The sequence below is a fragment of the Nyctibius grandis genome, chromosome 5, assembly GCF_013368605.1.
Source record: "Nyctibius grandis isolate bNycGra1 chromosome 5, bNycGra1.pri, whole genome shotgun sequence".
Lineage (NCBI taxonomy): Eukaryota > Metazoa > Chordata > Aves > Nyctibiiformes > Nyctibiidae > Nyctibius > Nyctibius grandis.
This window is the reverse complement of record NC_090662.1, coordinates 86,721,125-86,748,217: the sequence shown is the minus strand read 5'-3', so window position 1 is coordinate 86,748,217 and position 27,093 is coordinate 86,721,125. Positions and strand designations below refer to the sequence as shown.

Genomic DNA, 27,093 nt, shown 5'->3' with positions numbered 1-27,093 from the left:
GTCTTCATTTGAACTGGGATTTTCGCAGGAGCCCAAGTCAGAGCACGTGTACAGCTGGTTCCAGCTTGACCTTCGCTGTTCCGATGTGCCACAGAGTGATGGTGGTGCTACCCACAGCACGTGCTCTGGGGGACAACCGTCTGCCCCTTTCCGCTACGCTTTTTGGGGTCTTCCAGCAGCAGCCAAGATACTTGTGTTCTTCTGTGGCAGGAGGAAATGTGGAAAATTAGGTACTAATTTATATCAGTACCAGTGGAGTTAACTAACTTGAGGTTCTATCTGTCAGATATAAATGGTGAGGAATTTTGTTGCGTTGGGTTATGTTCAGTACTTGCATCCACATGGGTGCAGACTTTCCAGTCTGTAGGTCTTGAATCTTACCAAATCTAATCATCCCACTCCTTGAGATGATTTCTGCATCTATCTTTTTGTTGTCGTTGCTCTGTTGCCAACAACCACAAAGAGATTTTATTTTGGTGCGTGTTACAAATCTGGGAAAGCTTGCTAGGTGACCTGAAAGCAAGAACTGATAGTTTCCCTTGAAAGTTACGGATGGCACCAACACTGCTTGGGACTAAAATGTGTTCTCTGTTTCTACTGTCTCTCTTTTCTTTTTTTAATTCATAACACTTGTCTGTGAAAACCTTGAAGCCATGCTTTCCTGAGGGCATGTCATGTTTGTTTATTGAGTATGATATGCAAAAGAATCTCCTATATATTTTTTTTTAAATGTAGATGTCTTTGCTAAAACTGTGAGACTTCTCTCTGAGCAACTGTGGCCCATACAGGGAGATGCTCACTCAAGCCTGGGCATCGAAAAAAGGAGCAATCATCATGGTGTTATCAGTGCTAACAGTGCTAGTGATTACCCTGTCCTTGTCACTCAAAAAGAGGGAAGAATAATTAACGTGTAAGTCTGAGCTGCAGACTGACAGTGCAGTTTGGATTAAATGTGATCCTTTGCCCCTTGGGACGTTGAGCACAGTGCACAAGGCGGCATGGGCAGCGTGTGGAGGTGTGCACACTTAGGGCAAACAGCATCCTCAGGCAGTTTGGTGGCTGGTTTCTGACAACCCACAGAGGTCATGCAAGGCTAGCTTTGGTTTTGTTTTTCTCAAGGGCTATATGACTAAATTCGGACATATCAGGACAGGGAAAGCAAAAGGCCTTACTGCACCTTCAGTGCCTGCTACAGATTAAATGGTATCAGTTTACTAAGAATTTTTAGCATGGATAAAACACTCCAACAGTGTTCTTGTAAATGTCTGAACAATTTTTCTCAAAAACTGAAATAATTCAACCCAGACAAATACCTGGCAGTATACATTTCAGTCTGAGCTCTTTAGCTGACAAAGCTATCATGGACTGAAACGTCCTGTAATGGAAGAAGTTTAGTCAGCTGTAGCTGTGAGCTTTGTGAATGGTGTCACCTAAGGTAGGGGTGCAGGATGTGGCGATGGCAACTACAGCCCCAGACAAAGTGGGTACGGATACATTCCACAGGTCTCATAAGAAAGAAAAAATAAGTATTTCCTTCTCAAACCAGTGCCTCTTTCTTAAAGGCTCCAAGTTCAATATTTGCAGTTTGTATTACTCTGAATAGATTAAATGTTAGAGCCCTTTAAGAATGATGTTGTTTTCATCCTGACTTTCTAAAGGAAGTAGGTTTACGTGATCATGCTGTCTGACAGTTTCAAGCAAGTGTGGCAGATGGGAGGAGGCATCAGAGATTATTATCTTCCTATAAATTTTATGACAACCTATGATGGGATATCAGAGGAAGGTCCAAATTAGTGGCCTTCCTTGGTGCAAGATTACGGGGAGAGCCCTGTATAAGCCTGCTCATCAGCATGCCCGGAGCCCCAAGCACAGCTCCATCCTGCTGACTCTGTGGCCACAGGGCTGTTGCTGAGGAAAAGGGACATGGCAATACAGTGAGTGCTGAGGGGACAAAAAATACAGGTCTTTGGTGAGACCCATTTCATTAGATCCTCTGCAGAACTACTTTCAAAAATTTCCTCTGGCTGCGCTGTGATCCTTGGACTCTGGCATCGTGCTGGCGAGTGCTCAGGCTACAGACACACTGCGTGTGGCAGTTGTGACATTTTCTGCTCTGCAGATCAGAGTTAAGTGTAATTACCAGGAAGGTCTGCTTTGTTATGGTGGTGCCATCCCAAATGCCATATAACCAGGGTCAAAACCAGAATCGTTATGGCTCACACAAGAACTAGAGTCTTCCCTCATTATGGGCTCATCTTTTGTGCTTCAGTGTCTGGTTTATGGTTATGTGGCTCTGGGTGCTTTAAAGAATCAGCAGCAAAATCAGTGATTACATTGATGATTAGAGAAGGTTTTCTTTGATCATTGTGATGAGACAACAGGAAAGTGCTATATTCAGTCCTACCAAAGAATATGCCTTACAGAATTTGCGACTGGTCCACCTCCAGAGAGCAGTGGAAATGCTGTGCTTCATTAAAGTGGAGAAAAGATTCTCATAAATGTCCTGTTTGCTCGCCAGAGAAGAGAAAACCTGAAGTCTTGTGTTAGTACAAAATAAGAGTAAAATAAAAATAAGAAGTCTGGATAAGACTCCAGTTCTGCAGCTTTAAATACAGAAAAGTGAAATGTCAAAGAATTGTACGCACACTTTTCTCCTTAGTCATTCAGTGAAAGGTGGAGCAGTTAAGTCTGTGGCGCCTTTAAAATGATTCATTATTTCCATAGGAGCCAATTCATGTTTATCCTTCAAATCGCTCTGCGGGCATTAAAATAATGGAGAATTATATTTGCTTTTAATTTTGTTTCCAGACAGCTTGGCCTGAGCATTCATGATGTGACTTGGAAACTATATCAAATTGTGATTTATTGTTGCTCGTAATTGTGTGAAGATTGAAGAGATGCTGGATGATGCTTTTTTCCTTTTTTTTTCTTCTTGCCTCCCCCATTCTTTCACTTACAGACTGTTCTTGAGTGTAACGTGGTGAAAGGCCAGCATCTCTGCATTTAGTGCTTTTCCTTGTACAAGCCACAGCAAATGAAGACTTTTTTTTTTTCCTTAGCATGAGGCTGTGTGAAATGAATTGTGGTTTGTGTTTGATAACTGGTTTTTTTTTTTCTTCTATTTTTTTATTATGCTTAAGTTTTGACTGGGTTTATGTTGTCATGTTAATCATCCTTTCTTGTAGAGTGAAGAGAGAGCAGTATTTTTTAGTTAAGCTGGATAAGTTCAGTTCTATGAGAATCATATGCAAAACACCAATGAGGGGGGGAGGACTCTTATTTGCAGTAAGGCATCTGTTAAGTATAAGGATGTCAAATCTGCCTCATAGGTGAACTGTTTCTTAACCAGGAGCAACTCGTAAATTAAATTTAACTGTCAGATCTTATGGATAAAGGAATTTGTTATTCCTATTTTCCTAAATTTGTTCTACCTATACAGTTTTATCTGCTTTTTCCCCTAGTGAGTAAAAAGCTATTCTTAGATTTTTATGCATAATACAATTTAATAGAAGAAAACAAATGGGATTTTGTGAAATGTAGTATAAAATCCTACAATAGGTTATACAAATTTTGAAAGTTTTTTTTCTAGCTATGTTACAGAATCCAAAACAAACTATTCAAACCTAAAAATTCTAAGTGATCTTTAAAATTTACCAGAATATTGCTTTCGTAGTGCATTTAAGAGTGTTCCTTGAAGTTAAGTTTCCTGCCCTGACAAAAATTGTCTGTATGACTGTGGGACATGCTACTTGTGATTTGGTCCTGCAGTTGGAGCAGTATGTGCACTTCTTGGTACATGGAAGTTTTCTTGCAAGCCCTCACCCATGCAAACGTAGATGATTGCACAGTTGATGCTGTAAACTGTGCATGTCTGTCCCCAGTCTCTAATGCATCCTACTGTGATCTAGCCATCCTATTTTTCATATGAATTCTTTAGGGGAAAACCCTTTCTTTTATTTCTGTACATAAAAAGAAGCCCCAAAACATACAGCAAGTGCATTTGGGCCCAGTTAGGAATTCCAGGTGGTACTGCAGCCTAAAACACCCACATGTATGCCAGTTTAAAAAAAGAAGGGGGGATGGGGGTGGTGGTCAAGCAAAAAAACAGTTGTTTTTCAGCATTGTGAGGAATTTCTTTTGCTCCTTACCTTAGCTATCAATGAGCATGTTTAGTTGATCTGGTTTTGCTTTTGTTTCCAGCCTGTTTGCTTTCTCATTCTCATGCCCTAGAGCATTTCAGTTTTAGTCACTGCATGACATCGCTTAAATCAGAGTTGGAATGAAGTTACAAAGTGAACAGTAAGCCAATCTTCTCCAAAATTCATGGGAGGAAACTGCATTCACAATCATTAGTGTAGATTGGTAAATGAATAGTGACCAGTGTGAAATTAAATTCACCTTAGCTTAGCTCTTTGGTTGTTTTGTTTTGTTTTATCAAGTTAGTTGTTTGTTAGTGTTGATTGCAAACATGTTATTCATGCCTCTATTCCCACGTATCCGGCCTTTGGGTTTCGATGAGTAAAGTGGTCTGGAAAGAACCCAGATCAGTTCATGCAGAGGCTATGCACATTAGTAGAAAACTACTTACGAAGTCTGAGCATGGATTTTGTACGCACTTTTACCCTAAAAAAAAAAAGACTGCCTGTATATATATGTGCATGTTTGTGTATATGCGTATATAAAATTAACATCAATCTAAAATTTTTAACAGTTCACTGTCCTGCATAATTTTTTGTATTGTTTCACATCATCATATGTATTTTATCAAAAAATTCAGGTTTCCTTGTTCTCTAGGGAAACACATTTTAATTTACTTTGAGTAATGGTTTGCAAAGCATACACAGTTCTCTACTGTTTTGTAGTACAGAATCTAAAAAATAAAATAATTTAAAATGTTTTCATGCATTCAATTTGTAACTGTTTTTAGACAATAATAATTTAAGTACCTGTAATTTTATCTAATCACATTAGTCTGATAGTACTCTAAATTCATCCTGAGATAGATGAAATGTTCAAGCTGCTCGAAAAAGAAACTGTTTTCCTGTATACAAGTTCTGTGCAATTAAATTACAACATATAAACCATACTGTTAATGTACTGAAATGGGTGGATTAGAGCAGTGTTTGCCCTCTTCTGCTTCTTTCTTTGAGAGGAATTTAAGCTTGATCTGTTCTCCTTTTACATGTGCTCTCATTCTAAGTATTATGAGTAGTTCAAACAATACTGTAGCTATGATATATATAAGTGCCATTTAAAGCAGCTCACTACAGTACAGTGATGTCTGAAATACTATGTGAAGTGTTTTCACTTTGAAGTATTGCGCAATGCAGTATGTCACGTTGCATGAATTGGTAACTGTTGATGTTTTATGGTGATGCTATGGCTATGCTGGCAGGATATACGGTTCATTTCAGCCGTGGTGAGGGACACTCGGCGTGGCACCTCCTTACAGGCATGGAGCTGACCTCTGGGCATGCTCCATGCGGGCAGGGTGGATGGCTGCATGGGTTTCATGGGAGGTGTCAGTTGAAAGTGTCAGATCTGCAGGTAGTGCCCTTTTGATCAAAAATGCAAAAGGCCCCGCCACCTTGCTGTATGAAGAGCACATTGCGCAGAGGATGAGGTGGTATCGTATGTGCTACTGCCAAGCTCTGAAGCCATTCCCAGGTACAAGACACACTTCCAAAGAGAGAATTGCTTTGTTTCCACTGATCTGTTCTTGTGGGGCATGGGCTGCAGCAGTGTTACGGTGTGTTACATGGTACCTAACTCGATTTGAGTGCAGGCTGTCCTTTGTGGTGAGGCGCAGGCACAGCTCAGGAGGGAGGATGCAGACTCGGTGTGTGGTGTCCCTCTTCATGGGCCATATGGCCTCAGCACCAGCTCCTCGCATAACTTGTCACAGCCTGGCATTTGAGTGGGACAAATCTGCTGGGTCCCAGAGTCGAGGCAGGGGTCACCAAAACGTAACAAGGCCTTTCCACATGTCAGAGGCCATGTGGCAGAAATTCACCGTTGAGAAGGGCTCTCCCTTTCCCCACTTGGTACTAATCATGAAGAACAATGCTGGCTGCTTCGCAAAATATTAGTACTGCTGAACAAAATCTGGGCCTCTGCTTATGGTCCGCTGAGTCAGACTTGTTTACTTCATTGAAGTATTAATCTCTGTCTGTGACTGGCAGTCAACAACTCCAGGCTCCAGGCTTAATTTCAAACTGTAGATTATGCAGTTTGTTGAAAATATGAGGCTTCTATTGCACTTTGAATGATGTATTCTCCCTCACTCCCCTTTGGTCTGTTTTTCAGGGCTGGGGTTAAGATAGATAATTAATTCCTCCCATCCCAAGCCTTGTCTTTCAGTTCAAGAATTTTCTTTAGCATCTGCCAGAATCTTCTGCATGTAGACCTGAGAGGTTAAGCAATGAAAGAGCCATTAAATTAACTTCAGCCATTAATTTTTTTCAGTAGGATGAAATAACACTTCAGTATATCAAACAGTTTCTGGTTTATTTTGTTTCGTATCATGACAAAGAAAAGAAATGTGAGAAGAAGAGGCTGGTTTTCTGGTTGCATGAGAGGATGGTGAGTGAGGAGTCCTGTCTTCTGATCCTGCAGCTTATGTCTGTGTTGGCAAGAGGTAGGACAGGAGGAGCAGATCCTATGTTAGCAAGAAGTAGGACACGAGGAGTGGATCCTGTGTTAGCAAAAAGTAGGACACAAGGAGTGGATCAGTGGAGTGAAAGAGCTTTTGCCAAGGGCCTGATGTGCCAAGGGCCTGATGACCACACTATGCAATTGGGAGTATAGTGGGGAGAGGTTTAGCTATACTTAGCTAATATATCACTTTCCTCAGAAATACTTCGCTATTGCCTGTAAAGCCTTTTGTGAGAATGAAGCCGTGTCAAGCTCTGTTACGCTGTTCTTTAATGTGTTGTGAGATCCATAAATGCTATCGCTGGTGAGTCACTCCTGGCCTGGGCTCCGATCGCTCTCCTGCTGAGCAGTCTGCCCAATTCTCCATGCTGTGTACTTGCCACGGCGAGAAACCCGTATGCTCTTTTCACAGGCGTAACTTCCCCATTTGGAAAACTGTGTATCTTAGATTTTTCTAAGAAGTACATGAAAACAAATTAGTACAAAATCTTCTGGAATGGTCTCTCTGGCAAACTGCACGTACACCTGCTGAAAAGTCCCAAAGAGTAGCAGAAAGACTGAGCTTATGTGTCAGAAACACAGCAAAGGAAAAATGGTCGGTCTTGGATTGTCTTGAATTAGTGATTCCACGCAGAATTTATGGTGATTTATAGTGCATCAGGTAGTGAGGCTGAAATGTCACTGCTGCATTGAAAGTTCATATGCCTCCTGCCTTTCTAGTTACTCTGCTTCTGTATGCATCCAGTCTCACTGTTCTTCTACTAGATTTTAAAGATCCTCAGTCTTTTGCAATTGTATCATATAGCTGTCAATTCACAGACTTGACAACTTTCCTGCTTTTGGCAGTAGATTGTATCTTTTAGTGCCAATATGTTGCCCTAGTGGGTTTCAGGACAGATGGTAGTTGGAGCTGCTGAACATTGGGAAGTTCTGTAAAAACTCAAAGATGCATTTATGGATCAGCCCTCTTGTGCATGCACTGGAAGCCCAGTGCTACAGCTGTGTTAGATTACCTGTGTGCATGATGGATGGACTACACATATGAAGACGGTTTGCCTGGGCCACAGCTGGTTTGCAGTGCATCATTTACAGACCAATTATATACATGTCCTGGATAAGGTGTGTAAGATTTGCCAGTGATATGAGCTGCTTCTTGGTATTATTTCTGCTTACGCATCACTTCAGTTAATAGTTCTTCCCTAAGTTATGTATGTAAAGTAGGTATATATTTCAAACCCAGGAGAAAGTAAGGGTCGTCTGAATTGATCGTACAAGTCTGTAGAGTAACTATTCTCATCACTTCTGTCTGAATAGAATAAGGATTGGAAAATCCACTTTATACTCCATTTCAATTTTGGTATAGCTGCCCAATAAGCAATTGCTTGAAGAAGAATGTTGTTGCCACCCTACCAGAATGCTGTATTTTAATAACGCGGAGATATTTTAAAAATCTCAGTATATGCCTGGGATTCATTTCATTCATCTAAGCAAAAGCATTGAACATTAGTTGTTCTAGATGCCTCTGTAGTTAGTAGAAAGGCATCTCTCTTGAGAGACTCCTCCCATCCTAAACTATGTCTCCAAAATTATTAGTGAAAATAGCCCCTGGCCATTTTCCCCTGTAGGGAGCATGAACAGTTCATTCAAATGGGTTAAGTCAGCTGCAGATGGTGAAAGCTGTGAAATCAGATATGAAATTCCAAACTCTTTGCGGACTGTGAGCATTATGCCTGATGATCAATCTATTCAGCATAATTCTCCTTATTTAAAGAACTATTTCATGTTATTATTTTTCTACTCTGTGGGTAACTGCTTTAACAAAAGTTGTGGAGAGAGTTCACCACAGCTTTAGATACTGCTCAGCAGGTTGTTCACTTCTGTTGTCTTACATGTATTATATTTGTCTTCTTTAGTCTTCTGGTACCAGTATCACAGTGGATATCGCTGTCATGGGAGAAGCACATGGGCTCATTACAGACCTTCTGGCAGATCCTTCACTGCCCCCCAACGTGTGTACTTCGCTGAGAACAGTGAGCAACCTGCTTAATACGCAGTTAACCTTCCAGGCCATCCACAAGCCAAGGGTGAACCCTTTGGTGTCCTTCAGTGAGAACTACACCTGCTCCGACTCAGAGGAATGTCCGGAGAAAGGAGAGAAGCTAGCTATACCCAAGGTGAGTACTGGACCCTTTCTACTCTCTTGTAACTTGGCTCTCCCTAAAGGGACAGCACTGGGCTTTTTGCTTGTTTGCTTCAGATTAACTTTTTATACACTAATCATACTCTGCTATAAAAGGACATCTAAGTAGACTGTTGGTTTCATAGTAAGACAATTCCTGTGTATCCTTCAACTCATGGCCAGGTTAACTTTGGTTGAGGCATCTTTAGAAGATGATGTTCAACACAGGATAGCTCACATAGATGGTGTGCATATTTCCTTGTGGGTGTTGGTTCGAGTTTAAGAGATTAGAAACGATAAGGAGCAGAGCAAGCAAAAGCCTTTCAGCATTCAGACTCACAAGTCTGACCCATTATTTCTCACACAGAAATTCCCCTCCCACTCAAAAAATTTGAGCCACTGCATCTGGGGTGACTATCCTAGTCAATGAGGAGTGGGGAATTAAGTAGAAATATGAGGGACCTTTTTGCCCATTTTGAAAATTGGCATTTGAAATTCTGTATGAATTTCAGTCTTCTTTCCCTTAGCTAGAGGTGTGAAACCTATAGAAGTCAACGAAAAAGTCGCTATTGATGACCTCCAGGTGCTTTGGATCAAGTTTAAGATATTGTATAACAAACAAAAAAGATCATCCCAATACTTAGTATGACAAATATTGTGAGCTCATGAGAAGTAGTCTTGAGAAGAAAAAGACAGCTGAACCAAAAAAGTATATATATTACTGCCTTGACAGATGGCTTTATGAATGCTCAGGAATCCGACAGGAAATAACCAGTGTTAACCACCCACATTTAGTAAGTGAACAACTAGAAAGAATGCATCAGCTTTGAAGTAGTTTGAATTGTAGGTTTGTTGCTAATTGGCTGTCCAGCAAGGCTTACTTTTCACTTTGGAAACTAAATCAAAATACTTTTGTACTGCAGTCTCCCTTGTAAAGTTAAATATAGGCAGAGTACGTTGCACAGGCGAATGCTTTTAGATTTTAACAGTGCGAATGACACAGCCAGCATTCATTCCAGCATTTCCCAGCATCTGAATTGCAGCACTTGTGATTCTTTTTTTTTAATATATTTTAGTGTGATGATAATTATTACCCTATTTGCCTATGTAGCAGCTGTATATATGAAATGGATGTTCACAGGTTTTTAAGCGCATTTTCGAGTTTATTTTAGTGTACACGTGTATAATGGCTGTACTCTAGGCTCTGAGGGGAAAAGTTAAGTGGAAGAATACTGCCATCACATGAGCAAACACAGTGAACAGATACCAGTTTGCTGTTGCATAATACCTAGTGAGGAGAAGAGAAATGAAGGATGAAGAAATGAGTTAATGCTACAGAGAACTAATTTGACTGAAGAATTCACTGACCTAAACGTATCACCGTTCATAAACTTAACAGTTTGCAGTCCTTTATTTGCTCATCTGACACTGAGCATTTTGGGTAAGGAGGTAGTATGTTAACATATTTATCTGTAAGTTTGAGCTTTAGAACCACGAGTATCTTCCATCTCATTTCTCTTAACCCTCTGGCAAAGTCAAAGCTCTCCATCATAGAGACATATTTACTTTAGTTCTTAACTATAAAGACTTCAGGAGAACTACCAGAGAATCATCTTACAAAATTACAACATCTGCAAGAGCAAATCTGGATTCACAAAGACTCTCTGTCATCATCCTTTATTATCTCTGTCTTCAAAAATTCGGAAAAACAATGTGAGTCCTGTTAGTGGAGAAAAGGAAGAGTCAGGTGAATGAAAAATACAGGATGGTCAAGAAAAATCTGGTGTAAACAATGATGCTTTCTCTAAGCTTTTCAGGAGACATCATATCCCAGAGCATGAAAGTTTTATTTCAGTGGGTGATCTTTGGATTGGGTAGAAATAGCAGGAAAAAAGGTTGGAGCTCCCCTCCCTTATTTTTCTTACAGCCTTTCTTGCCTTGAATCTCTGATTCTGAGCATTCATGAGAGTTTAATTCACAGAATAGTTCAGGTTGAAAGTACATCTGGAGATTGTCTAGTCCAGTCCAGAGATCATCTAGTCTAGTCCCTCAGCTCAAGCAAGTTGAGCATAGAGCAGGTTTCTCTAGGCTTAACCTAGAGCAGGTTGCTGAGGAAGGTGTTCAGTTGGGTTTTGAGTATCTCCATGCCTCTCTGGGCAACGTCTTTCAGTGTTCAATCATCCTCACAGTAAAAAATGTTTTCTTACATTTAAAGGGAATTTCTTATATTTCAATTTGGGCCCCATTGCCTCCTGTCCTGTCACTGTACACCACTGGAAAGAACCTCACTCCATCTTCTTTATACCCTCCCTTCAGGTATTTATATACATTGGTAAGATCTCCCCTGAGCCTTTTGTTCTTCAGGGTGAGGAATCCCAGCTCTCTTAGCCTTTCATTTTATGACAGATGCTCCAGTCCCTCAGTCACCTTTGTGGCCCTGATGACTTGTTTAAGTGCCTTTGGCCACATCATATAAGACCAACATTTTTAAAGAGTACAACCCACATTGCCTGACTCCAGTGAGAGCTCCAAGTGTTGAACGTCTGTGGCTATGGGGCTGTGGATGTATACCTTTTTTTTAAACTTGAAATAGGAAGGATGGTCCAGACCCTCCAAGCATTTAAAGCACCAGCTGTGTTGATTTGAATAGAAGGTAGGCACCATAATACCTGGGAGAATCCAGATTTGAGGTACCTCACTAAGTGTTGTCAGGGAGAATTAATCAAATGGAAATGTTTTTCTTCTGCATATTTGAAGTCTTTGTAAGCCTATGTAAACTCTAAGCAACTGTTTTCTCTCTAGCGCTTACGGAGAAGTTTGCCTCCAGGACTGCTGAGACGAGTGTCCTCAACTTGGACCACAACAACATCAGCCACAGGATTACCTACACTGGAGCCAGCTCCAGTGAGAAGGGATCGCAGTGCCAGCATCAAACCTCATGAGTCTTCTTCATCCAGGTTGCAAATTACCTCCTCTCTCTTTTATGTTTCTCTTTGGGCAAATTTCTTTGGTTCTGTGTGATGATGTCCCTCATTGAAAAATGCTGACTCCAAAGTGTGTTAGAACTACTTCTTCATGTTACTGTAAATTGGCTTGCCAAAGAAGTGGCATTCCCAATTTTAGTCAGACTAAAACTATTCCTATGATTGGGAAGCAAGCTATAAAAAAAAGAATCTATTTATGCTAGCAAAGTGCAGAATTGCACAATAAAATTGGAAACAAGGCAAGATATCTGGTTAAAGTCTTCTTGATAATGCAGTGATTTCCTCCATGGGTATTGGCCAGCCAAGAAAAAATTCTGACAAGTAATCCAGCTGCTGAACATAATTTCTAAGAACTTAGCTAGTGACGTGGTCCTGTCATTAAACCAGTTTATAAAGCACTTCTCCATCCTCTAGATACTAACTTCCAGAACTCAAACACTGATTTTAAGTGGACCTTCTTAAAACACACAGTTTTGTGGTTTTCTGTCCACAGAAACGGAGTATCATCAGACCATACAGCACTGTGCATGCCCTGCATCCCATGTGCACGATTAATTACAGAATATAAGAAGTGCTTAGGGCTCCCTGAATGAACTCATGCAAATGCAATACCAACAATAGATGGTAAATAAAAACCATTGAGTTAGATAAGTCAAAAAATGATGTAGTGGAGAGAAGAAAGTAGATTTGTTACTATTGGGGAAAAAAAAAGGTATAATTAGGAGTAAAATTACAAAGGAAGATTTGCTAGTAGAGGTTGAAAGCAAAGCTGAAAAAGAAATGGGCAGTGTAAAGTTTTCTTGCAGGATGGTTGCTGTACTTTCCCTAATTCTAAGCACTGCAATGGAACTCGTCTTTCACATTGACCACAGAGTTTAGCTTCTGGGATTCAGAATCCCAACTGTCTCATCTAGTTAAAAGGCTTTTCTTTGCCACGAGAAGCAAATACACACAGCTGTTTCGTTGGGGTGCAGACTGAGTGACTTATTCATTTAAGATGCCCTATATTTTCAAGGGTTCTGTAAGCAGATGCTGGTACTTTAAGGTTATGTTCATATAGTGCATCGTAGAAACAGAGCACTAGATCTGCAAAGAGGTTTGCATAGGCTGAGGTACCTACTTACTCTATTTTGTGCCCAGCCAAAATTCAGTTCCAGTTTCCTAAAGCACGTCCCTGGAAGTCTTTCAGAGTTACCCGGAAGCACACTAGTTCTCACTATTCTGAAGAGAGATATTTTTATCTTATGGCTACAGTGCCTCATGACTGACTGTATCAGTTAGGTATTCCCTGCTCACTCTTACCTATTATCTTTTTCTCAGGGCCTGATCCATGAGCCAGTATCATAAAACACATAGTCCTCCTGCGAAACAGAGAGAGAAAGTTGTGTCTGCTTAGCTGCTTCCAGCCAGCAGCTGACTGGTTTAGGGCATTTGCAGAGGACTACCCTAATAAAGTTGCTTCTCTGCCTGAGGGTATTCTGACCTAGGTACCTCACATTTTAGGGCTTCCATGCTACCAGATAGCCTGAGGTGAGCTGCATTTAACCCTCTGCAAGGGCTGCGGCAGATAATCCAGTAGCAGCCAGTGGAGGAAGGAGTTGAATGGATGTTAGTCTTGTGGGAAGGGCACTCATCTGTGGAAGAGAGGCTTGGGTCCCAGGCGCTATTAGCTGTGGTACATTGCATAGCTATTTCAACAGGATTTCCTCTTTTCTGTCTCCATGAATATTTTTCTCTTCTAGTCAGAAAGGAGCAGAGCCTTCAAAGGAAGGGTGGAGGGCAATGAGTCATGCAGCCTGGTAGTTATGGTGCCACCCTGTGAGAATAAAGTTCAGGTCCCCTCCCCACCTCAGCAAGGGCTGTCATCTTGGAGCTGGTGGATGAGGAGAGAGTGTGGAGACATGCTTTGCTGTGGGGAAAGGAAGAGCAGAGCAAAAGCACCAAATTCAAGAAGAGAATTCAGAGTCGTGATGTCAGAAGTCTCACGTGTTTTTCTGCAATTCAAAATTTGATGCCAGTAGTGGAGAAAAAGGTAGGACCTGGGAAGGCCCGACGTCACCAGTGTTTGCTATTAGATAGCTTGGGTGAATGGAGCCCCAGAGAGCTGCTCTGGTCGGCCTTTCTTCCAGATACGTGAACCTTTCCCATAGAGGAGGCTGTCATGTAGGGTGCCTAGGTGCTCAAGGCAGCCTGCAGAGCACACTGAATGTCTGGTGCAAGAAAAATACGTGGTTAGCCAAAGTTCCCTTTGCAAGGAGTCCCATGTATCTCAGTAAAAGTAAATATAAAGAAAACTATAACCAAATGGAAATGTTCTTCAGTCACCGGCCTGTGGTTCCCAGGGTGCATTTGATTTATACTGTTGATCCCAAATTCTCATGTAGTGTGTAAGCATCCTAAGATGGGAATCAGAGGGAGAAGGAGAGTAATTAAATATTATTGTTGGTCCTTTTCTACGGTTGTTATATAACTCCGCATGATGAGCCAACTAAACAGGCTATCAATTCTTGCTATGTTTAATGCCGCCAATTGTGTAATTATAGCTCTGTCAAGCCTCCCAGCCTACTGTTTGCAGTTCTTCTTTTACAGTAGGAGAAGCAATGCGTATTCCAGAAAGGGGAAAAATGAATCCTATAAGTCTAGCTTTAAAAATTTTGGCAGACCAATACAGATTGGCTTTCAAACAAAAGAATTTTGAGTTGAAGGGGATAAAAAATCTTGATTATCTGCCACTTCCCCTGTACCAAATTAAAACATGCCACAGGTCACAGAGGAAGAAACATTTCATGGCTTGAAGGGTAGGAGAGGGGAAATGACACTGGAATTGCCCTGTGGCAGATTCTGCAGTTACAAAATTTGCAGCTTGTTCCTCACAGTCTGGGACATCACCTCTAGGTTTCTATAGTCACATATTTGGAAAAATCCCCCTTAAATCTCTGTTTAAGATTAGTAATCCTGTATTCTTTCAACTCCCTGTCACTAAAATGGTAAGCCATGGTTCTCTTATAACTTCAAATGATTTGGGAAAAATAGTAAGAGCTTCCACATTCCTTTCCTCAGTCACTTCTGTATCCAGTGGTTCTCCCTTAAGAAGTCAAAGAATGTGGTTTAGGGGTTTTTGTTTTGGTTTGGTTTTGTTTTTCTTTACAGTGGGACAGTGTGTTATATTCTTCCTGTCAATTAAAAAACAAAACCACAAAACAAACAAAGAAAAAAAAATTAAAAAAATCTGGATTCTTTCTTCATCTTACTTCATCACAGATTATAGGAATTTGGGCCATTGAAGACAACCAGCAAATATTTTTGTAGGTAGTGCTTACTCTTCCAAAACAATAAAATGTTTGTAGAGTTAAGACGATGTTACATGCTTTTTTCGTTCAGAACACTTTTTTTTTTTTCCAAAGTTTCTTTTCAAGTTCAGCTGGGACTAGGCTGCTTTAAAAGGCTGTCTTCTGCCTTGCATGTCATCTCATCACTTGGATGTGAGGCTGTGAGGAGCAATGTGGAGCCTGAGAGACTGAGCAGATCTGTCCAGAGAAATGATAGGCCTCGTGATAAAAGCCAGTGCTACATCCCTGCCCGCAGCTGACACTTGATGAGTGTCATTCGGCAAAACAATGATAAATACAATTCTCTTGCTTTACAGAAGTATTTGGCCTCTTCTGGTACACTGTTATAGCCTGAAGGCTGAAAGCACACGCCCATCCTGTTGTATGGGACCAGCATTTGTTCCCCCCCACCACAGACACACGCACCCTATTTTCCTTCAGTGAGTTTCTCTTAGATCAGTGACCAATGTCTTCAGGGTCTGTCAAGAGGATTTTTTGAGATGCAGCATGTGTTTCAGTTGGCTAGAGCATGAAGTGCTGCACCCAGAGAAGAGGCACACCACTAGCAACAGCAATGCAGGGCTCTTACGAGCCCCTTCCAGCCTCCTGAGGAGCTCCTCCAGTGCCCGAAGGGTTACTGGGTATCTGCCTTGGCAGTTGCAGGAGAGCACTCAAGGAGAATGATTTTTCATTTACACTGAGAACTTCTGGCACTTCTGGGTCTTATAAGGAGACATTAAAAGAGAATATAAATTTAACTTACTTCAAGTCAACTTTTAAGCCTCTTTGAACTGTCAGAACAATATAATGAGGACATCTTTGTGTAAATAAAGTGAATAGGCCTCAGCACTGAAGGAAGTCCAGCTTTGGAGTGTCTGCATTGTAAATATTTTTGCGGAATACAATACTGAGTGCCTCACAAATAGCAGTTCAGCCAGCAGATAGATGCCGTTTTCCTCATCAGATTTTGTGCTATCTCAGTACAGCATACTTCTTGCTGTGGCTCCTAACTTCTTAAGATCTGGCGTTGAGGCTTTTTCCTGTATCGAACGATGCTTGTTTGCTCTCTGTTTTCATAGCACTGACTCCTGGAACAGCTCAATTCTGATGACAATCACGAAGAGCAGGTCCTTCTCCACCTCCTATGCCATGTCTTCTACCAACCACCTGAATGCCAAAAGGCAGAGCCGGCAAGGTGAGTGGTCATCCGTGGCTCTGTCAGGCTCGCTTAGCTGCTTCCCCATGACTCGCACATGCATCTGCTTTTGATCTCTGTCCAATCTGTGTCTTTTCTTATTTTTCCATCAATAATAAATATAGTTATTTCCTTTATTTTTTTTAAAAAAAAGTGGCTTAAATACTATAGCTCATAATGATGCCATTGTAAATGTTTTGACTTTTATGATTTATAGAGGTTAGTCATGAAGTGATGTGGCAAGTCAATACTGAATCGTATTGTGATTTGTATCCATGTAATTCCCTTGACTACAACAGGGCTGAGAACAGAGTGTTTTCTATAACATTTGTTAGATTAACTGTCTGTGTATATTGCCTGACTGACATTTCCTGAAGCACAACCTACATAATGCCATTCAGAGCTGTAGGCAGCAACTGACCCATCTTATGCAAACATATCCAAGGCGAAGCCGTTATAACTCAGAGGTTTGTCTCTGCATATTCGTTATTGAGAAAGTCCAGGTAGTTCTTAACGACCTTTTAGAGATGAGAAATGTGGGACTTTTTACTCAGCTTTTTAGGCCTTTAAAAAAATTAATCCTGTTTTAACTAAGGGAAGGAAATTGAGAAGGTGACTTCTTAATTGATAATGAAATGTGCAACATGACAGCCATGAAGCAGTCTTAATCCACAGTAACGTGGTTCTCTTCCCTGTACAAATGCAGGATAAAGTAACATTTGCCCATGCTTTAACTTGCAATTCAAAATGATCACAAGGCCTTCCTTTTTTAAATCAGCCTGGGTTTTTTTTTCCAAACATGGAATAATGTTGAGATAATGTTACCCAGAGATACTGGCCACCCAGACATCAGATGGAAATTGATAGATGCCTGAGGCCTGACATCAGAAAAGTCAGAGAATCTCAACTTAGAGATGGGTTTGAAGATACGGCTGCACAATTATTCTGCATATCTAGAACTGTCACAGTGCATCTCCTTTTCAAACTGAAGAGTTTATTTAATCTCCTCTTGTACAGAAGCTGCTTTGATATACCACAGTGAAGATTAAATAACACAATATTATCTTAAAAGGTAATAGGCCCATAGGCAAATGAATAAAATTGAACCTGGAAAATAATGGAGATATAGTACCAAGAATCCAGGAATTTGTTTTAGAACAAAACAAATCCAACTTAGAGTTGTGATTTTCAGAGATTAACCCATTAACTGGAAAGGAGGGGGGGGGGGTGTAATATATTGTACTTGGAAAGCAAGACTTATCAGCTCCATCTGTCAGTTTTACATTTAGTCTTTTCTGCTTCCAGAAAGTGTTAACAGTCATCTCTGTTGCCCAGATACATGAGCTCCCCCATGATGAAGGGAGAGCTCCATTCCATCACAAGCAATTCCTAGGGGCACTGATTGACAGGAGTAAAAATTTTGCCTAAGCATTTTATGCAGAAGATTGATATTTTGATGTTTTAGACTGTTTACAATCATGTATTTTTAATTATGATTTGGTTTTGTGTTCCAACTAAAGAATTGCTTCAATTTGCACTAGTTAATACAAATTAGATTTTTATATATTAGCTCCGTTGGCAATATATAGTAATTCTTGGTTGAAGCTGATCTAGCTAAATCTGTAAATCTGTTAATTTACAAGATGTGTCTTTAATTATGCATGAACACATTCGCATTTTAAAATACTGCTAGCTATACCTATTTTGGCAAAATTCTGAGGTAAACTCAAGTGTTTTCATATGTAATTTTGCATCACTTGAAGTTATGCGTTTAGTTCTTCAATGCTGCACATGTGTAAAAGTTCTGGAGGACCTAAGCAGATGGATGTACTTAAAAAAATTCTCCCTGTATTGTTATTCTTCTCTTATCTCGATTGCGCAAAATTCCTTGCCGTAGCAAGACACGTTTTCTGTCACTTTTGCCAATACATGGCTAAATGTTGGATTATTGAAAACAGGTTTGCATTTTTCTGGTAAATTTATTTATTTTTGTTACCTACCCTGGAAAATTACTCTTTCAAAAAAACAGAACCAAACCTATTTCAAGAGACAGGAGCCCAGACTAGCAGTAGAAAGACAGCTATGATGAGAAAGATTATTGTGAAAATTGCTGTTTAAATTCCTAGGACTTGCTTTAAATTGTTGAAAGATGACCATAGATATTGTGTTCTCTAACAGTCATGAAGATTACCTGGTAACATTTAGCTCAAAGATAGATAATAATTCAACTCAATTCCCTGAGCAACTAAGAGACTGTGAAATGTTTTTAAAGACTTTTTTTTTTGTAATGGAAAGCAGATATCTTAAAGGATTAGTAAATGTGAAACAGAGGCTTTCTGTATTTTAAAGCAATTTCCATATGTCATAGCCATCTGATAACTTATTAATTGCTCTGTAGGATGTAGGTTTCTGATCTCAAGACTAGCGTAATATCCTAGTTGCAGTCATTGAATTAAGACAATAATACGTACCACATGTTTGCTGAAGAAATACCCTAATCAAAACTTAGGAGATGTTGTGTATCGCAAAATTACAGTGTAGTAACTGTCAGAGATTATTTTTCACTCTTGGATTGTCAACAGTAAATCATATTTTAACCTCATATCACAGTAAGTTATTATCAGGAAAAAACAGTGGAACTGTACACATATATCCAGCAAGGTTAGTATTTCATAAACTTAGACCAACGTATTGCCTTATTCTAAGATGAGTTTTGTGTCTGGAATGCATTTAGATAGTGGGCACAATTCAAACATAAAAACAGTTAAAGTTCCTAAGCTTTTTGTATCATTTGGCTTTGAAGATGAACATGGTAAATGAACTGGGGCTGAGTTCCTACAAACTTTAGAACACAAGGTAAGTCAATTAAATGCATTTCCTTTTAAGATAGATTATGTTTGCTCCTCTCCACTTTATTGTGAATGGGACCTTTTTGTCTGAGACTAGAAAATGTAAAGCGGATTCAAAAAGAAGGTGGCAGTTTGTCTCAAACACTGGGCTGGCTGATGCATTTCATCTTGGCGGTGGTGCTTAGATAGAATAAACGACAGAACTACATCTTGCTAGTGTTTGCACATGTGGGTATTGACAGTTTCTGATACGCTAGCTCAGGAGTACAATACCATGTCGTACAGGTAATGGTTGCAAGTTTCCAAAAGTGAGCAACAGATATTGAAAAATAAACTCAAGCTGCACAAGATCAAGGCCAAAATCTGTGAGGAATGCAGAAATGGCACCATAACTGCAATGTTTTATATTCATATAGTGCATGACTACTAAAAATTGCTTTTTTGGTTTATTTCTAGTCTTCACACATGTAGAAATTCAAATTTGCTGGGAATGTGTGTAAGCCTTTCTTGTCCCTGCTTTGCAGATGGAGACAGTGAAGCAAAAAGAAACTGCAGATGCGTCTGAGAGCTGCCCATTTAGAGTTTGGTGTCTCTATCACTAGAACATGTTGATACCAATAGTCATGCCACTAATGCATGCCTTTCATTTCATGCCTGCCAGTTAGTGCATCCTGCTCAACAGGGAGAATATGCTTCATATTTTGAGCCAGATCTTCAGCAGGTAGAAGTGGCTGGTACTAATGGACCATCCCTCTGTGACAGCCATGGACTTGGCTCAGAGTGGAGGAGGGTTTTCTCTTATTTTTCCATTTGGAAGCTGTGCTGGTACCTGCGCATCTCAAGAGGAGTATTTCTGCACAGTGAACTCATAGAACCATCTGCCACTTCTGTTAATTGACAAGATTCTTCTTTTCTCTTGCCAGGTATCCCACCAAATATTTCACCTCTCACCTCCCCGTGCCACTCACCGATTCAGGGGACGCCTGCCACAAGTCCTACCGGAAAAACATCTTCCGTGTCATTTCCAGACTCTACAGATATTGACACCAAGCAAGGCTTAAAGCCACACAAAGTCTTAACTACTACTCAGAGTGCACCCAGCTTGTCAGACCCTATTATCAGCCCCTCTGTCATCTGCAGCAGGTAAGATAGAAATTTGACGTGCGTTGGAATCATTTCAGGTTGTTCTCACAAACAAGCTCTTTTGACCCACATACAAGTTTTTGTGATTTGCTGTGGTATGGCGTATTGATATTTCACCATATCTAAGCAGTTCTTAGTATATGAGTAGTTGTGTAGACTGATGCTACAAAGTGCTTTTAAAGTACAAGATGGGTAGCTACATTTGGTGTTCCCCAGGGCTCACTACTGGGGCCAGTTCTGTTTAATGTCTTTATCAATGATCTGTACGAGGGGATCGAGTGCACCCTCAGTAAGTTTGCAGATGACACTAAGTTGGGCGGGAGTGTTGATCTGCTGGAGGGTAGGAAGACTCTGCAGAGGGATCTCGACAGGCTGGATCAATGGGCCAAGGCCAACTGTATGAGGTTCAACAAGGCCTAGTGTTGGATCCAGAACTTGGGTCACAACAACCACATGCAACGCTGCAGGCTTGGGGAAGAGTGGCTGGAAAGCTGCCTGGCAGAAAAGGACCTTGGGCGTGTTGATCGATGGCCGGCTGAATATGAGCCAGCAGTGTGCCCAGGTGGCCAAGAAGGCCAACAACATCCTGCCTTGTATCAGAAATAGTGTTGCCAGCAGGGCAAGGGAAGTGATCGTCCCTCTGTACTCGGCACTTGTGAGGCCGCACCTTGAATACTGTGTCCAGTTTTGGGCCCCTCACTACAAGAAAGACATTGAGGTGCTGGAGCGAGTCCAAAGAAGGGCAATGAAGCTGTTGAAATCATAAGGAGAGACCTTATCGCTCTCTACAACTACCCGAAAGGAGGTTGTAGTGAGGTGGGTGTCAGTCTCTTCTCCCAGGTAGCAAGTGGTAAGATGAGAGGAAACGGCCTCAAGTTGTGCCAGGGAAGGTTTAGACTGGTTATTAGGAAAAATTTCTTCACCGGACGGGTTGTCAAGCATTGGAACAGGCTGTCCAGGGAAGTGGTGGAGTCACCATCCCTGGAGGTATTTAAAAGACGAGTAGATGTGGTGCTTAGGGTCATGGTTTAGTGGTGGACTTGGACTCGATGATCTTAAAGGTCCTTTCCAACCAAAACAATTCTATGATTCTATGATTCTGTTCTATGATTTATAGCTTTTACTCATGTCAGATGCACACTCTGATTCATAAATAAATTATTCATCAATAACTTGCAGATCCCAAAGTTGGATTTTGTGTTAACAACTTGTGTTTCTCACGCCATGCCCTTAACATGAACAGTCACTTTCAGGTCACAGGCCAAGTTTTTCACAGCAGGCACCTGATGTTTGATAGAAAAATCTGACTGCTACGCTTTAAAAGCTGCTGGCCTGTAGCCTTCTGGTAAAGGTGTGCCAACAATGCCTGAAGATGATGTAATTTGGAGCACTGTCTCGGGAGGAGTGGATCCTGTCCTCCCCAGGCAGGGTCAGATTATATAGCATTGGGATTTTTTTCAGAAATCAGCTGCAGACAAGTTCTTTCTACTGCTAAGAGTTACAGTAACACAGTTTAATTTCACACTTTAAAGTAGCCCATTATTAGATTATGCAGACCTGCTCTGCATAATGAGCATTTTGGAAAGAAAGTTGTTCTGCGTATCTTCTCAAAAAGGATTCAGTTGCTAAATTAGATTACTGGAGTTTACAATGTTTCCAGTTCAGGATAGTGGGAAACACTGGTATTTAGAAACCTGTTTCCAGTGCAGTTTCAAGGTTACCTTACTCATTATATGTTACTTTTGGTCATAGTAGTGAGTGATTTGTGATTGTTGACTAGCCAGGGGACAGCACGTCATCCGAGGCTGGGTTAAACGTTTTCAAGTTTGACTGTCTTTGGAAATAGTTTTTTGTTTCTGGCTTCTGTCACGTGACTTTGGATGTGTCTCAGTATGGTGTGCAGGGCTGGGAAGTGGGCGTGAGAAAGCCAAAATTGAGATTGCAAGTTTGCTCAAGGGAGTCATCCTCACTGGGGTTCAGACTAGGATCCTGATAGGCTTTTAAGACATATTTAGGTGACTAAATAGAAACTAAGCGCTTTTAGAAGTTTTCCAAAGGTATTGCAAAACTGGGACTTGCACTGATTCATTTGAAATCAGAACTATATTACACATAGGAAATATACCATAAACGTGCTACTCTCTTATTAAACTGTGTCTTTATTACTTTTATTACTTCCAACAAAGTATTATTACTTTGACTAGTAACAATTATTGCTGGAAGCCTTCTATAAAGAGAACAGTTAACAGTTGCATAAAACGTCAAAAAAAAATCAATGTACGGTTGTTGTAGATAGTAATGAAAAATACTTTATTGGTACGTGTAGACTTTGATTTCAGTGTCATCCTTGGTAAAACGCTCATCAGCTTTTACGTGACTACTGTCTTATGTGATCTACATAGGTTGCATGGCATCTTTAGGTTCTTAATTTCCTTGTTTTCAAATGCTTAGACTGTGTAAGGATTACAAATAGTTACATTGCTGGCATAGACTTTGTTGTTGATTATTTGAAACAAACACATTATTTAAAATATTATGGTGTAGTGACTGCTAATAGAATTGGCATCCACTATTACTAATAGTTGCTGTTCCTTTCCATTGAAAAATCATAAGCACTGCCACATTTCTAGCTTTTAGTACATAAAAAAGTCATATCCACAGATACAACAGCATGTAAATAATGCACCACTTAGTAATGTAAGCACAATTAAAAAAAAAAAACACCAAACACCCCCCCCAAAAAAAACCCCAAACAAACAAACAAAAAATGAACCAAAGAAATTAAATGGCTAAGACAATCTGAGAGAGTGAAATTAACAAACATTGGAAAGAAATCTTTTAATGTTTGAGCTTTCACATTGTAGATTTCTAGTCTTTATGATATGGAGTCCCCTACATTTACTGCCAAAAAATCCGCCTTGCTAGGAAATAATACCAAGTCAGCAAACCTCTGCCACCACCAAAGCAATCCCTTCCCCAACAACAACAACAACGGAGGAAATGAACTCTTGATGGGTTCAGTGCTTTAAATCAGATCCACCCAGGCAGTGGCATCAAGACAGCAGTTTTGCTGTACTTTGGAATGTGGTAGGACAGCAGAGTTTGAAAACTGCATTAAACAAGAACATATACTAAGCAATGCTGTTAGAATAACTTGTAAGTAATCATTTTTAATTCTGCTTAGTGGGTGAGGCTGGAATCCTATGCAAAAAATGTTAATCCTGTGATTAAGAAGTATATTATAATGCCTGTGCATGAAGGGGATTGAGTTAAAGTTGCATGGGCATGTCTACTTCTGACATAGAGCAGATTTCAAGTGTTCTACTAGGTAGTTTAGGAATTTTTTTTTAATATAGTGTTTTATGTGAACCATATTAAATCAGTGTGAGTTTACATATGGTTTGGAAATAAAGGTACACTCATAATGATGCAAAAGCCTTGTAGCATTATAACCAATCAAAGGCTCTCTTTCTCTTTTACATTTTGGCTTGTTAGCGTTGACCTTATGGAAACCACAAGGAATGTGGGAGAGAGAAATTAATACATTGTTTTCATCTTGTTTATAAACCTGAGTGATACAAGATTTATTTGCTTGGCTTTGCACAAGTATCATTGTATACAGATTTGTATTTTTATTTAAAATTCTTTCAGGAATTCATTATGTTTGCAGGGCATACCAAGCTCCAGAATATGTTTTGAATGACCCAGTCAAAAGCCATCTGGCGTAGGATTTCAGGCATTTTTGTATGGTGAACTTACATTGGTGCAAAGTTTCTAGTACAAAGTTTGACCAATCAAAATAATTTTGTAATAGTTGCTTTGCAAAGGTGGTTATATATGAGACATGCCACAAAATGCTGACTTGAACCAGAGAAAGAAATGTTAAAATGTCAGTTTTGCAGGGACAAATTTGATACAATACTGCTAAATGAGGCTTTGGATTTGTTAAGTTCTCTCATGTTTTCATGATATATCATTGTTCCTTCAGGTCCTAGAATCAATCATATTGGGACATTGTAATATGAAATGTTCCAGCTGGTATTGAATTCAGTTAGGGCTTAAAGGGAATCATACACAAGGAATAAAGCATTTTAATGGAAGGGAAGAGCCAGTCATTTGGAAAGACCATGCTATTGTGATCCCTCCCACAATGTCTTCCTGTTCTAGGAATGATGAAGCAAACTCTGTCTTCTAGTTTCATTGCCAAATGTCTGGATGTCAGATCACTCACTCCATGTTCTGATCAAAACACCCCCTTGGTTCTCATGTACTTGGTATGTTATCACTTGGTATGTTAGTAATGGCAAAATAACTTTTTCCTCCTTAAGAGGAACATATTCGAGTTTTAAGCAAGAAAAGGAGAGTAAAACCACATCATGACTGTGTTCAAATTGAATTATATAAGATTGTATGGCACTCTGGCACATTGTCATCATTTTAATTCATGTTTATAGGGTAGCTGTAGTACAAAACCAGGGAATTTTTTTTTTTACTGATAAACTTAGAGAATAAAAAATTCATTTAAAAAAAATCACATGGTATAGGTTTACTGTTGGCAACACAAATTTAATGGTGGTGGCCAGTTAATCCAAGGTCTTTTTGTCTTTTTGTATTTTTACATTCCTGACTTCCAATAAAACCAGCTCGCTCTTGTAATTTTGTCTGGAGAATGCACCCTGTACCATAATTTATACTTTCTGACATAATCTTACAGTGTCAGCAGGAAATTATTTTACATAAGGCTGTCTAACGTGCATGGTTCTTTATATGGTGTATGTTTCTTGGTGTATTTCAGCTGTGGCAGACCCTATAACCAAATAGAAGGTGGTGATGGGACACTAGATAGAAATGATGGTACCACACACACCCTGAACAGAACAGGTAATTCTTTGTCCATCAAAAACTCCTCATCCCTTAAAATTCAGTAATCATTCACTGAAAGGGCAGATATGCCTGTCTGTCATAAAAGGAGAACATACATAGGTGAGACCATACAAATTGACTTTGAGGCTTCTTTCCTTCTTGTATGTACAACATGTGCAAAATGCTAAGGAAGAATAGAGTTAAAATATAAAGGAAATACTATTTCCCTCGTCTAACCTACTGAGCTCAAATAATGGTCATCAAATTTTTTTCTCACTCTTCAGTCCCTGATCCCATTTTTTACACTCTGCAGGGTATATGCTTTAATACCTTTGGACAGATTGTCCAACTTTGGACCCAGCCAAGCAGTGCATATGTATTATGAGTCAGAGATCCTGTTGCTATTATTCAGAAGGTCACAGGATGACTTTCATGCAATCCTTGCTGTTCACACAAGAAGCTTTGTGATTTGTGTTGTAGATGATCCTGCGCAAGCCACTTCTGACTATGAGACCAACAACAGTGATAGCAGCGATATTGTACAAAATGATGATGAGACAGATTGCTCCAAAGAGGAGATGCGGAAGGGATCCATCTGTAGGACGTACATGCCCGAGACCATCATTCTGCATCCCTTGATACCACCTGAGGTAGCTTGTTTAAGTTCCACACGCACAATAGAGTGTACAGTGACCCTGGGGGGGTTGGGGGGGGGGGACATGACACACAACAAAAAAAACAAACCCCTCCAAAAAAAATACCCCTAGGGCTGTCTGAACATGGTGACTGTGGTTTTAAGCAACAATTGCAGCAGGCTCATACCTTGCAGTAGGAGGATTGACTTTCAAGAATTGAAAGGAACCACTGAAATGTGAGAGAGCTGCTAAGCACCAGCCACCAGTGAAACACTAACCGTCTGTTTTGATGAATAAATATAAGCTTATGGATCTGGCATTAGGCATTTCTGAAATGTCTGGCTTCTGTGTTAGCGTTGCCTTTAAAGGGAACGGATTGGAAGGAAGAGGAATTATCTTCTCAGACTACCAGCATGATATATAGTCTTCCTGTTCAGTCACTTCAGCATCTCAATGGCCTTGCAATCTTGGCTAATATATACAGTGGTCCTTATTTTAAAATAAATTAACACTTGTCTGAGGGTGCTGCATGATATTATTGTTGGTGTACGTCTTAAACATAAGAACATTGCAGTATGGTGGACAAGTGCTGATCTTCTCATGACTACTGTATTCAGCTGTAAGCTTGATTGAGATGTAGAGGGAAAGCTTTGTTTAGTTAAATTTTCCACAGCCTGTTGTACAACTAAATTAATAAATTTAAGTTGGCATGAGCTCTTGAAAATTTTATTGTAATCTGTTGAATTGGGAGTTGGACGTGCTGAGAGAAGGCATTTTTCTTAAGATATTTTGGCATTTACTCATCTACAGTTTCTTAGTAATAATGAAATTCAAGGAAGCATACAGGGAGAAATGTGAAAGGAGAGGCACGATCCATCTTGTATTTGCAGACCTTGAAAAACAGGTAGGTTTCAGTTTAAGAAGTACAAGTCTTCACTTGGACCGAGCTCCATTAGCCATGCTAGATTGTAATGAATGGGTCCTGATATGGAAGTAGAAACTGAGTGCTTTTCCCTTTGTACTGCAGCAAATTTTACAATGAAGAAGACAGACTCTCTTGGAAATGAATGAATGATTCCCATGAATGAACGAATGAATGTGCCTCATGGAATAAGTTCAGAGGCTGATGTTTCATATACATAATTTCCTATTCAGTCAAGTGAAACAAATTATAAAGGAGAGTGACTAGCTGCAGGGCTGGTAGAAATGGGGACATCTACACTGAGCTGAGTAAAGTACCATTGACTTACAGATGATGCTAA

At 40.1% G+C, this 27,093-nt stretch overlaps 1 protein-coding gene across 1 annotated transcript in view; it reads left to right on the top strand.

The window, feature by feature from the left end:
* The window catches only part of PDE3A (phosphodiesterase 3A), a 268,640-nt gene that overhangs the window by 207,060 nt on the left and 34,487 nt on the right, over nucleotides 1-27,093 (top strand). The window contains exons 3-8 of the mRNA XM_068400878.1: nucleotides 8,568-8,828; nucleotides 11,636-11,790; nucleotides 16,226-16,341; nucleotides 20,114-20,333; nucleotides 25,129-25,214; nucleotides 25,677-25,846. Coding sequence (XP_068256979.1) covers nucleotides 8,568-8,828; nucleotides 11,636-11,790; nucleotides 16,226-16,341; nucleotides 20,114-20,333; nucleotides 25,129-25,214; nucleotides 25,677-25,846 — 1,008 coding nt within the window. The remainder of the gene's footprint in view (nucleotides 1-8,567; nucleotides 8,829-11,635; nucleotides 11,791-16,225; nucleotides 16,342-20,113; nucleotides 20,334-25,128; nucleotides 25,215-25,676; nucleotides 25,847-27,093) is intronic.